This window comes from Orcinus orca, chromosome 14 (assembly GCF_937001465.1).
Source record: "Orcinus orca chromosome 14, mOrcOrc1.1, whole genome shotgun sequence".
In the NCBI taxonomy this organism is placed as follows: Eukaryota; Metazoa; Chordata; class Mammalia; order Artiodactyla; family Delphinidae; genus Orcinus; species Orcinus orca.
Window position 1 is genome coordinate 85398504 of NC_064572.1, and position 13094 is coordinate 85411597.

At 44.4% G+C, this 13094-nt stretch overlaps 2 protein-coding genes across 5 annotated transcripts in view; one reads left to right on the plus strand and one right to left on the minus strand.

The window, feature by feature from the left end:
- The window catches only part of DOCK1 (dedicator of cytokinesis 1), a 522558-nt gene that overhangs the window by 214018 nt on the left and 295446 nt on the right, over positions 1 to 13094 (plus strand). The gene's annotated exons all lie outside the window — the stretch shown is intronic.
- INSYN2A (inhibitory synaptic factor 2A) overlaps positions 1 to 13094 on the minus strand; it is a 63085-nt gene that overhangs the window by 8586 nt on the left and 41405 nt on the right. Inside the window, exon 3 of the mRNA XM_004265715.3 lies at positions 9427 to 9498. Coding sequence (XP_004265763.1) covers positions 9427 to 9498 — 72 coding nt within the window. The remainder of the gene's footprint in view (positions 1 to 9426; positions 9499 to 13094) is intronic.

Consider the following 13094-nt stretch of genomic DNA (forward strand, 5'->3'; position numbering starts at 1 on the left):
GGGCACTTGTTGCCTCCTCCTTCCATGGATTTTCTAGACTAACCACATGTGCCCGCCCCTCCGTCCCGTCCAAACTCCTCTGGTCCACACTGCTCAGGGTCTCTGCACATTTTTATCAGAGCACTTCTGGCTCATGTTGGATCATAGCTACTTTTTCTCAGTTCTGTGAAACGCATCGAGGGATAGACCATGTTGAATTCAACTGCATCTGTGATGCCTTTAATACAGTGACAGACTCAGCACGTGACCTCTCTGTTTACTGAATTGAAATAAACTGATGAACTGAACCCGAATCCCCTCACTTCCAGTCTCAGCAGAATGCTGCCTCTGTTTTCTAGTTATAACTTACTCATCAAAATGAACATATGTACAGAAAATATGTCCATATGTTATATACCTGTTGTGTATATGTATGGAGCTTGTTCCAGTAGTTTCCAGTATTAATAATTTGAACATAGAAATGATTCATCATAACTCTGAATCCTTCTTCCGCCACTTTTTCACACAGTAGGTGACTAATCAAAGTTTACAGAGTCACTGTAAGATTTAAAATACTAGAAATAGATGGGTATTCAATAATACTAATACCTGAACTATAAGATCTGTTCCCTTTTCGTGATGGCCTATGGCAAGGAAATTATGGTTATGGTTATAAAAAGCAAAACATTAGCCAGTTATCCTAGCTATAAAGTATATTCCAAAGTATCCAAAGTTATAGACAGTGACCTTTCTGAATACATCGTGGTACGTAGCCTGACCACGCAGGAGGACAGTCCTTCCTTTTATGCTTGCCTGAAGCTCCATCCTCGGTATCTTTCTTATCTGTGACTCCACTGGAATGCAGAGTGGTCTGGCACCCGCGCTTCATCTGAGTGCCCAAATTTGAGGGCTGGCCAGATGCCCAGGGATCAGGGAACTGCGTTTGAGCCTCCTATAATTTTGCGCCACAGAGAGGTCGAGGCAGAAAGACTCAAGCGCTGTTTATAACCTCCAACCATAATCATTTCTCGAGTAAGAAAGGGACCAGATCACTAACAGTGTCACGTGTGTATTAAGCATATCTGATGTCACACTTCTAGCAAGCCATCAAGATCAGACATTATATTTAGAAGGGATGGATAATTATTAAATGTGGACTGCCAATTCACTGCTGTCCCTGGCCTCAACAAAGAGCACACAATTATTTTTTTTAATCTTTGAGCAGGAAGTGCATTGTAACTGCAGTTAAAAGGAGAAAACACAGGACTCTCCAAAATTGTAGTGGGTCCTTCAGGTGCCAGGGCTGGAAAACCCAGCCAGGTGACCTGAGTCGGGTCGGCTGAGATCTTGGCCATGACCTTGTCTTCTGTTCTCATCTTGAGGACGGACAATCTGTTGCCCAGAGAGGAATGACTTGCGGTCACAGTGCTTGAGCTAAAGTGCAGAGCAGCCCGGCCCCTCTGAGCCACCAGCCCAGAACGCTGAGTTGCTGACGCTCTCAGGAGCTTCCCCTCTTCTGACGTGAGCAGAGAGAGAGAGAATATGGAGCAGTGACAGTTCTCAGTGCGTAGGCCAGAAAACCATTAGCTTCTTGTGCATGTCTTATGGTGTCACTGGTGACCTGTCTAAACCCCCGGGTTCCCTACCACACCTCCAGGGATGTGTTGTCTGTGGGATCAGTGCCTTCAAGGCGGCTGATGGGGCAGAAGAGTCAGCTGAGTGACAGCAGCAAACCCTAGGTGGTTTCTTTTGTCATTGAGTCCCCAAGGAATTTTACATGCTAACTTAGGGCACTCAGGTGAGGACTGGATGCTGTATCTAGCTCGTAGAAAAATCTACATGGTTGTCTAAAAGTGAATTACACTGATTTGCTTGTGACACTGACAATGTCACTCCTTCACACTGTTTTGGACATAGGTGACTACCTCATTAATTTTGACTTTTGAGGGTCTTAAGAGGAGGGCTATCAGTATAATTAACCTTTCTTTGCTGAATAATTTTTAACTAATTGCTTTACAAGGAATATGTTGAAATGAGTAATCAGTTTTCACTTTTACAGCTGTAATCAGTTGCACATAGAATTTTTGATACTAAAGGTTAGTAAAAGGTCACTAAAGATGACTAAAACCTGATCCTTACATGTTGGGGAAAAAGAAAGAATATATTTTTATAATTCTGATGGAATAGACAAAACTTGGGTTATTGGTTTGGGGAATTTTTTTTTTTAAGATGTTGGGGGTAGGAGTTTATTAATTTATTTTTGCTGTGTTGGGTCTTCATTTCCGTGCGAGGGCTTTCTCTAGTTGTGGCAGGCGGGGACCACTCTTCATCACGGTGCGCGGGCCTCTCACTATGGCGGCCTCCCTTGTTGCGGAGCACAGGCTCAGTAGTTGTGGCTCACGGGCCTAGTTGCTCCATGGCATGTGGGATCTTCCCAGACCAGGGCTCGAACCCGTGTCCCCTGCATTAGCAGGCAGATTCTCAACCGCTGTGCCACCAGGGAAGCCCCTCAAGGAGAATTTTGAGGTCTGTTAAGTCATTCTTTTTTGTTTTTTTCTAACGTTTAGTTTACTTTATTAAAACATATTTCCTTACATCAGAATGACATCGCCTAAAGTATTATCCAAGGAAATCCTTTCTGTCCTCTTCCTCCCGCCCCCTCAGTCACTGTAAATACTAGGAACAGAGCACTAAGTATTAGACAAAAGCTAATTTCCTCCACATCAGTTCATGTTGGTAAAGAACTTAATATGCACAAGTGGTGGTGATCGAAAGCAGGCCTGCAAAGGCCACTTCCACTTAGAGATAATCACTAAATGACAAAGGCAGCAAAGATTCCACTCCAAGTGGGCTCTGGACAGGCTAGACCTGGCCCCGGTTCTGCATACAAATGCAATTTACCTCTCTTAACAATAAGACTTCATTAGTTTCGAGGCGTCCAGTTCTGGTGGCTGTCCTGATTGCAGCTCCTTTTTTGCGATACTCTGGAATCAGTGGCATTTCCATGCACATTTTTGTCTGGAATCTTTGCAGCCTTCTGTTTTGTGTTCTTATTGGTGATGCAATGAATTTCTATTGATGATTTGAGAAAACGCAAACGATTACTTCTGTGAATTCCTTGTTCCATCTCATAATATTAGGGTATATTTCTCGTCTTTCCTGAAACCCTCCAATCATTTTGGAAAGGACCTTGCAGAATTTGGGAGCTTCCTTGATAAACAGTTAGAGACTTCGATGCACTGGAAAGTTCCCCAGCTGCTGTAAGGCTACACGCTTAAGTGTCAGCAGCAAGGCATCCCCTTTCATCCTTGGAAGTCCTCGGGCTCTTTCTCCCCCTAATCCTTCCTGTTGTTTCCAACCCTCTAGCCTGAGGGGTGGGAGAGGTGTTCTTCAGAACACATCTAAACCCTCCCCAATATGCTACCCCTCCAAGATGGTCCTCTGTCCTCTGCGTCAGCTGTCCCTGGGTGGAACACCCTGGTCGCCTTCATCTCCCTGTCCTCTGCCTTTCTTCACTGTGTCTGTGGCCCCCACACCTCCGGTGCAGAAGGTTCCCTGTTGTTGTCGCTCTGTTGTTACGAGGTCTTACGGTAGGGGTTCTACGGGGTTGTCTTCAGCCAGATCACCAGTTCCTCCCACCTCCTGGTGTGTGGGGCCGTCATGCCCCTCATCTCCTAGGAGTTCCATGAAAAATGCTGAGGAAATGCACAGAAGCACCAAATGGAAGGGACCCGGGTACTTTATCAGAACAGTTGTTTGAAATTTCACCTATACTTGACCATCCATGGATCATATCAAAAGATGAAAATACAACGTAGACAACAGGGCATCCTGCAAACTCCCTCCCTCTGGGGTGTTGAAAACAAAGTGATAGGCAGACGGGCAGTGTTTCCCTTCCCTTCGGGGGCCAAGTCCACTCACGGATTCACTGCATAATTATTAGTGTCACTTGAGGCTGGCTGTGGGTGGCCGTGATGATACAGAAAGGACGCAGGTGCGGGCAGTGTCCTCCTGAAGGGGACAGGTGTTGTAGGACTTGGAACTAATGGTAGGAATTCTAATACTTTACAGGAAGATTTAAATTCTGGTAAAGATTCTACTTAATTAGTCTGAATCATCATTATCATTATCTTTCAAAGCTCGCTTTCATTCCCCAAAGCCTTTGAACTGAGGTTAGCACAGGCTCTCCTCATAAAAATGCACAAATTTGAATTCAAGCCATTTTGTTGTATTATTTTACGAATTAACCACTTCAGTAAAGCAGGGAAATGGTATGTTGCATTGTTCCTTTTTGAAACAAAATCTGAACAAAGGATGAATCATCAGTTAGCGTGACTCATCAGATTAGTTTGACAAGAGACCTACTGAGATGGGGTGGATACAAAGGATTTCAACTGCTTGTGAGCAAAGATTATATTAGTACTTTATCCGTCGAATATTTTCTGAAATAATTATAGCCTATTTTGACAGGAAATATGGATGATAGCCAGAGAAGTTTTACTACAGAAAACTAAAACTTGTATCCCTTGTTATCTTGTTTCATGCTGAGATGGTCTTAAATTAGAATTTCACAATTGGTCCAGATCAAAATGGAAAGAATGTCATTTTAGGAAACAAAAACTGTAGTCATGTCAACCACCTCCAAAAGTGATGGAAGATACCACTTTTGGTGCTTGGGTTTCAGTGTCTAGGAAGCAGGGCGATCCATTGCCCGAGGATGGTTGTTTCGGCTCTTTGTAAATCGATTTGCCAGTACGGGAATGGATGCTGTTTGGTTGAGAAATGCCCTGTGAATGCCCAAACTTTCATCTCCAAGTAGACTTTCTTCTGAAGTTCTCAGATCCATTCCTCTCATAATTGTAGATCACTGACTCACGGCATTTCAGAGCTAGGAAGGACCTACCTGATCCATTCCTTCAATCATGCAGGACTTGGAGATCTAATGGACACCCCTCCAAAGACAGAGGATGGCAGCTCAGCCCTAACCTCTGGGGCGCCCCCTATCTGAGCATCAGTCCCAGGCAGGCTGATTTTCACAACCTTTCGTTTGTGGTCCTGGAGGTTCAGGATCTTTTGTCCCTTTGATATTTTTTTTCCATGACAGACTTTTTTTTTTTACAGAGAAATATGCCACCCATGGCAAAGACACACATTTATTCAAGGGCTTGCGTTGCTAGAACCACAGGCAGCGTGTCTTGGACATGGCCCCCTTTGCATGTCCCTAGGCCAGTGTTACTGGCAACATGGTGGATTCTTACATGCTCGGAGAGGGTACTTGGGTTTTGGCTGAAAAGCAGTGTGTAAATGCAAGATGGGCGGGATCAAATTCATTGACCTCCAGGGCTCTCTGCCTGCCAGCAAACAGGTATGACAAGTGACAACATGTGGAAACTGGCAGCTCTGATGGCCCCTCGTGTTCGCCCAGGCTCTGGGACAACCACAGGTCTTTGGCATTTTAAAATGTCTTTATTTTGAAACTCCTTCAACCTATTCAGTTCTGAGGTGCTGCGGGCATCCTCTGGGAAAGACCCAGAAGAGTGGCAGAGATGGTGGTACAGGGACTCTTAGAACATTCCTGAAGTCTAGGGTGCAGGCCCTGGTACCTGAGAGCCTGGGTGCAGAGCCAGGCATAGAACCAACTGCAGGGACTCCGAGCTTGAACTCATCCCCTCCTGATGGGATCGTCTCTACAGAGGTGTGTTTGCAGGAATTGATGGAGGATTTGTTGCAACGTCCTCCGTGAAAAGAGATGCACTTGAATCATAAAGCCTTTGCCATTTGGACACTCCCTCTGGGTCACCTCTGAGATGTTCTGGCTGCCCGTTGGCACTGCTCCAGGGTCACCTGGACAGGTGCTTTCTTCTGCCCAAGGCCTGTTGTGTTCTGGATGCTTTTCTATCAGAGAAACCTCTATCCTTCATGAAGCATTTGACATTCGAGGATTGAATCACAGGGCTGGCAGTACACTGAGAAGTCATCTGGGCGAATTCTCCCTTGCTCTACGCTCCCCATTCTTTTTTGGCAGAAGGGAACCCCAAGGGAAATCACCTATCTGGAGGTATGAACAGCTGCCAGCCACCACTCTCTTGTGCCAGTCTTTGGTTTCCTGATGGGATCATGAGAGCCCCCTTCAACGAGGTGCTGGGTTAGTCACCACCACTGTGCACCCCCACGATGGAACTGCCGCCCACGCGGGGCTGGATGCTCCTGGCAAACAGGCTCCTCTGTTGTTGCTCCCTGACCCTCTGTCCTCACTTCTCCAGCTGTGTGCTCACCAAGGGGATGCTGGGTTTGGATCTGTTTATGCCGTTTGTACTCACCATTGAAATGATGTGATTTATTTGAGTGTTACATAAACCAATGAGATACACTGGAGGCAAGAGAGAATTATTTCTGTGGGTTAGATGTTTTGGACAGAGGAGCTTGCTACAAAGTACTGAGTGTGACAAAGGGAGGGGCACATCGGCGCCCAGAAGGACCCTGAAATCAGGTTCTGTCACGAGACGGTGTTCTACCTCAGGAAAATGGGTGTGGTTCGTGGCAGGTACCTTGGAAGTCCAGTGGGGGTGGCCACGGGCACAGAAGACATCTGGGCCTCGCCTCAAAAGATTGGCGTAACTTAAAATCACGTACATTGTAAGACAATTATATGATTCAAATTCAAATAACATGTTTACGTTTAGGATTTCTCTTTTGACTGGTGTTCCAGTTAGTGAACCAGAAGTGAGCTTTCTTTCCTCTCATCTGTAGTGCTCAGAAAACTCTAGCTAATGTCAAGAACCAAACCAGTGTCAAGAGTAACTGTTAAATTTAAAGTTATAATTTTAAATTATATCCTATATAAAGTGATAGGAAAACTGGGAAACAGAGTTTAACGAATATGTTTGTTCACCTTGGTAGTAATATCGAGACCTCTGTTTGAATTCATAGCAGGAAGACTTGCTTTTTGGGGCAGTGGGAGTCTGGCTGAAATGTTACTAGTAAGCCTTCTGAGTAACTTCTCTTTGCAGCAGAAGTTGGAGTGTTGGGAAATTTTTATTGTTGTTATCACTCTCATGGGGGGATTTTAAAACACTTTCCCGAAAGAGCTATCTAAAATTCCACTTCTCTAGTACCGCCTCTCCCGGGATGCTCTGTGCACTTAGAGAGGGGGCTTACTCACTGTAGGGTGGCATGGCTGTAGAGACCCCCACTGTACACAGTTCCTGAAGATGCACAGTCCCTGCAGTCACATCTTTGATGACAAGGTCTCTATGAAGAGACACGCATTTCCCCAGTTTGCAGGAGATGAGCAGAGTGGTCGCAATGACTCAATCCCTCTACCTGGTGAGTGAGTCTTACTAAATTTTGTCAAATTCTTGTGCTGAAACTCCCAGTTCTTACGATAAATGGGCCAGTGGCCTGTGTACTGGGATTCACACAGATCGCTGGGTGAGCCGTGTCTAAACAGTAACCACTCAAGGCTAATTCCTGTCCTTCACAGACTGTTAAATCACTTTAAACATCACTTTTTTTTTTTAATGTAAGTTACTTCTGGATTTAGAGCTAAATTTATGTAAATTACTTCAATTTACATTGGAGAGTGTCCTAATAAATTCTTCTTTCAGTCACCCACAAAATGTTAAGTGGGTTTACATCATCAAGCTCACTCTTCGCAACTTCTCTGGAAATCTGGGTTCACTTCGACTCTGTATAGCATTGGAGACTGGAGGCGTTTTAGCTCCCAGAGGAGCAAAAGCTAAATGGTGAGGATACTTATGCCAGGAGCTCTCAGTTCTTCATTTCTTTTCCTAATTGACTGGTTTAGTGAAAGCATTTTTTTTCTTTGAAAGCATTTTATTTTATGTCACTTACATCCCTTCACTGTTGATTCAAAATTGTTTCGCATAATATGGATGTAGTAAAAAGATTCCCACCGACCAAACTTCTCTAAGTCTGTATTTGGAGTGCTTGACGTTTCTTGCCTGGGCGCTTGATTTTCACCTCCTTGTTAATAGTGGAGAGCAATCGGGCATCTCGGCCTGCTGGGCCAGGGCTGCTGCAGGGGACCCGGGTCCCTCTGGGTAGCCAGGAGGCCTTAGCAGTTTGTGTGCCTTTTAGTAGATTGTGAGCAGGCCATGGTTCCTGCAAGGCAGGCTTTCTCAGTCTTGGCACAATTGACAGTTTGGATGGGCTGACTCTGTGTCATGGAGGGCTGTCCTAGGCATTATAGGATGTTAGCAGCATCCCTGGCCTCTACCTAGTAGATGCAGTAGCACCTCTCCAGTTGTGGCAGCTGAAAGCACCTCCCTCCATTCTTGCCAGATGTGCCCTGGGAGGCGGAATCTCCCTGGGTCGAGAACCTCTGCAGGACGGACTTTTGCTACGGTGGTACCGGAGCTTGTGTCTGCCCTGTGGTTTCTTCTGCTGCAACCACACCAGTCGCCAGGTGACCCAACTCTACTTTTAAAGAACCTGGGGCCCAGTCTGGGATGCTCCGTCTGGATTGGAGATGTGATGGACCCAAGACTGTGTGGACTCAAGCTTTTTGCCATTGTTAAGACATTTATACCCTCTCCCTGTCTCTGCCTTCTTGATAGGAGGGTGGTAACTTTGAAGATCTCTTTAGAAGGTGTTTTTTGGTTGAGATTGGCGTTCCTTTATACAGTTTTAGATATAAAACTGTGCAGCTTTTTCTTGTTGTTGATAATTTGGCAAATCAAGTAAAATTGTTCTTCGGGCTTAATTTAAAAAAATGAACTAAATCATAACATCTCTTACTGCTCTCATCTTTTGCTTACGAAAATTACATTTCCAAAAAGAAAAAATAAAAAAGACAGTAACCTCTCTGAAGGTCATGACCATGTCTTAAAATCCTAAATTATTGCCAAAAGCCTAACATGCTTTTTGCTTGTTGAAAGTTTCTGGTGTATTCTTGTCAATGTGAGTAATCTAAACGCACTTCAAATTGAAAAACAGGAAGACCAGCCATAGGGCTCTAGACAGGGGCTTATGCCCCAAGGGACATAAGTGCCACAACCCTGGTGATTCCCCAGGAAATAAACTGCACACTGGGTTTTTCTGTGGTATTCCTAGCACATGCAGTGTGGTTTGCAGCCTTTGATCTATACCATCTGAAGGTCTTATATTTCACAGCCGTTACGGAACACACAGTACAGTGTTCATGGCTGTCGATTCTGAGGGAGCAAGCCATCAAACTTACACCGATTTTGGAAACACTGCTAAGATCCATTTGCCAGACCCATGGGTTCAAGCTCTCCCTCATCCCGTGATTCTGTACGTGAGGTTGAGTATTGAGAAGCAGCCTAGAATTCTGGTCAGGAAAGGTTCTTTACTTTTCGTCTGATATAATCACCCCAGCATGATCCCAGATGATTCTTGCATTCGTGGGTAAACATCATTTGTCACTCATAATAACAAAGTGGGAAGAGGAGAACGTTGACATACCTATAGATAATACATGCACTGTTCCTGCATGTGTCACAATTAGCTGTGTCTTGCCCAGTCCGATATGAAAGCCTACAAGATAAGAACAGGAGAGCATTACACGTGGTGGCTGCTGGCTGCTGGCTTCTCTAGAGCACACAGCTCCAATCAGATTCTTTCCCAACGCCATTGCTCGTTATGGTAATAGAAATCGATCAGTGTGTTTCCCATTTTGCTCCTGTCTCTGCATTTATTGTATACGACCAATGCAACCTCTATAGCTGATACTTAAATCTAGGATGCGAACATAAACTACTGGATGAAGTAAATAACCTAATTTTGTTATAAGCAAAGGGAATTTGGGATGTTTCAGTGCAGTTTGGTCTTTATGGTGTTTAAAAGAAACTTCGATGGGAAACCAACCCCAGATCTTCTGACTTGTTTCTGCCCCACCACCCTTCGGCCTGCGAGAGGAGGGGTCTGCAGACTGGGGCCCTCAGGCGAATCCCACTCTGAGCCAGCAAGCTAAGAGTGAATTTCACATTCATAAATGGTTGAAAAAGATTGAAAGAATAATAATATTTGGAACACGTGAAAACTAATGAAATTAAATTTTCAGTGTCCATAAATAAAGTTTTAAGTTTTGATAATAAAGAATAGTGAACATTTTTACGTTAGTAGCTACAATACCCTTGGTCTGCAAATCCCAGGATACTCACTCTCTAGCTCTTTAGAGAAAAAAATTTGCTGACCTGTGTGGTAGAGTGTCGTGCTGCATTGTCAATGCCTTCTGACACCGTCCCTCGCTACATTCTCTGGTGAGTTCTGTCAGCCCTATGAGACTAGACGTTTTTAGGAGGAGAGGTAGGGGTGCTGATTCTCTTCCTATTAACAGAAATAACCTTAGAGTATGTTTTGGAGTATATTCTGGAAGGTTGTATAGGCTTAAGGGTTTGATGAAAGGATTTTCTTGAATCTCTCTCAGCCCAGTCACCCCAAGAAGCTAGTTTTGGGGAGCTTTCATAATGTTTTTCCTACCACTTTGGCCGGCCTTCCCTCTCTGATATTTTTAACGTGCAGGCGTATTTTATTCTGAATATTACTTTGTGCTAAGGGACAAACATGCTAACCAGAATCTGTTAAATCAGTGGCAGAAGAAAAGCTTCCATCTGAATTGGCTTATACATACTTCGGGGGCAGCTTTACGTTTGGAGAGCGACTCAACATAATAATAGTGCTCAGAAGGTTTTGTGTCAACATGGACAGTCGATATTTTATCACTTCCCTATGTAAACTTCTCTTGCATGCATCATGGATTTTGAATTGAAATTAACTTTTGTTTTCCTCATTATATTTGGTGTTGCATAAACATTTGACAAAAGGATTTTCCTATCCATGCCACGTTGTTGCAGTGAGCTTTGGTGAACTCGGACCTGACCTTTGAGTTCTGTGCATTTCATTTGTTAATCAAGTGACAATATTCTGTGCTAAAGTGTTGCCAGTCAGTGCCTGTGGCCCATGATATTCGAGCCAGAGTTGGAATCACTGTGGCTGCGTTTGTGTTGACCTCTGTCCCCATTTCGGACGCCTTTGGATGCCCACTTGGGGTCTTTTCCTCTCCCCTGAGCTTTGTCAGGAAGAGCTTGTGCATCACACCTTCCTCTTTTCCTTAGCCCTTTCCTCCTGATGACAAGCCCCAAGGGCACATTCCTCCTGAACCTTCCTCCCTGGCTCCAGATTTGTCGAACCCATACCAAGGGTCCTCTGTGTTAGACATTGACCTCCATTCTCCCATGCCCTATTATATATAAAAGGCCTTTCTCCGTCCCACTGATTTTACTGGAGCTCTGTCCTAAGCTCATGTCTGACCATGGTCATTTTGTAGGGTAAAATAAGCATGGTGCTTGAGCACAAGTCCTGGCAATGACATGTTTGCTGCAGGACGTGTCTGTCCCGCTGTCAGGCTGGGCTGCAGACGAGGGACAGCTCCTCTGTGTGTTGCATTGGTGTGTATTAAGCAGCAGCCAGGGAAGGGGATATGTAATAGTTTTCTGTATGCCCTAGTCACATTCTAAAGTTTAGGCTTTTAAGAGAAAACAGACGAAATCAAGGGCATTTCCTATCCTTTATTTGAGGGGCACGCTTACTGGGCTCTAAGGAAAATCCGACTTCCATGCTTGCAGAACTTTCCTGCTCGAGACCTCAGGAAGAATCTGCATCAGTTCTCATCGACACCAACACCCCTTCCTTGCCCAGGAGCATGGAGTTCCCAAGTGTCTTACTTACATTAGAGCCTCAAGTCTTCGAATTAATTACGCTACCTCATTTTACAGAGGAGAATATAGCAACACTTCAGGTCTGGGATCTCATTATTCTTAGACCCCAGGATTCTGATGCTCCGTGATGCCCTGCTCAAACCTTGGGACCTGTGTTCTGCACTTTGTATAATTGCCACCTTGGGATAGTCAATGAGTCCAGCACTGACAGGACAAAGACTTCAGGCACCTAAAACGCACAAGAGAACTCTCTTCCAGGACCTTGGGGTTCTTCAGTTATAAACTGCTCTTTTTAAAGCCCTTTCTGAACAGACTATTCTTATCACTTGGTAAAAAGCACGCATTTTTCCCCTGTTATAATCAGTAAGCAAATAATGATTAAGTGCCATTAGGTGTCAGACATTATTCTGGCTACTGAGGAGACATTTTGGAATAAGATTGTGTCCTTGTCCTCGAAGCTTACAGCAGAGTGGGAGAGCCAGACAGGCAACACATGAACACATGAACGAATGAATGAATGGCTTTGGATACAGCTCGTTGCTAAGGAAATGTTGTACGGGTGGCTTTGGCTAACCCCCCCGAGGACCCTGCATTTGGAATGAGACCTGGATGATAATGAAAGAGCAGTTAGTCATCTCCAGATCTAGAGATGAGTTTTGCAAACAAAAGGGCCATCACTTGTGAACATCGTAATGGGAATGATGTTGGCATGTTTGCAGGACAGATAAAAGGGCCAGTGTGGCTAGAATAGCTGGGGCACATGAGAGAGGCGGGAGGTGAGAACAGATCCTATAAAATAGGAAGCTCTTTGGACATTGTTGTAAACTTAATGGGAAGCCACTGTAGAGGTTTATTTATACGTGGATGACAGAATGACATGGAACCTACTTCCTCCTAACCTTTACTCTCACTCCTCCCTTTCTATCACATCATTTGCATTCAATTTCTTTTTTCTCCCTTTTATTTGTAGCCCAGCCTAACTCACACAATCCTGAGTATGGTTTGGCTGATGTCTGTTGATTAGAATCAAGTGAGTCATAATATCTGCTTTATAGAGTGACATATCTGTGTGTGGTCCCCGCTTTTTTAGCTAATTTAAATGAAAATTTGGTGGTCCGCCATATTGCCACCATGTGTGAGAAGTGTTTTCAAGATCTCATTGCCACGAACTATTCTTGGGAAGACCCTTCAGGATGTTTCCATGGTTTTGTTAGGGACCTTTCTTTTTGAAAGGATTCAAATCTTTGGAGTCCAGAAAGGTAGTTCATAAAAACAGATGTCAGTGAGAGATTAATTTGTGGATAAAAGTTAAAGTGTTGTCCTTGTGTCATATGGTTAAGTCACAGGCTGCCTCCAGGAGCTATTGTTAATCAAGGTATGTCCACTACAATTTTATTAAGCGTGAGGGTGTTC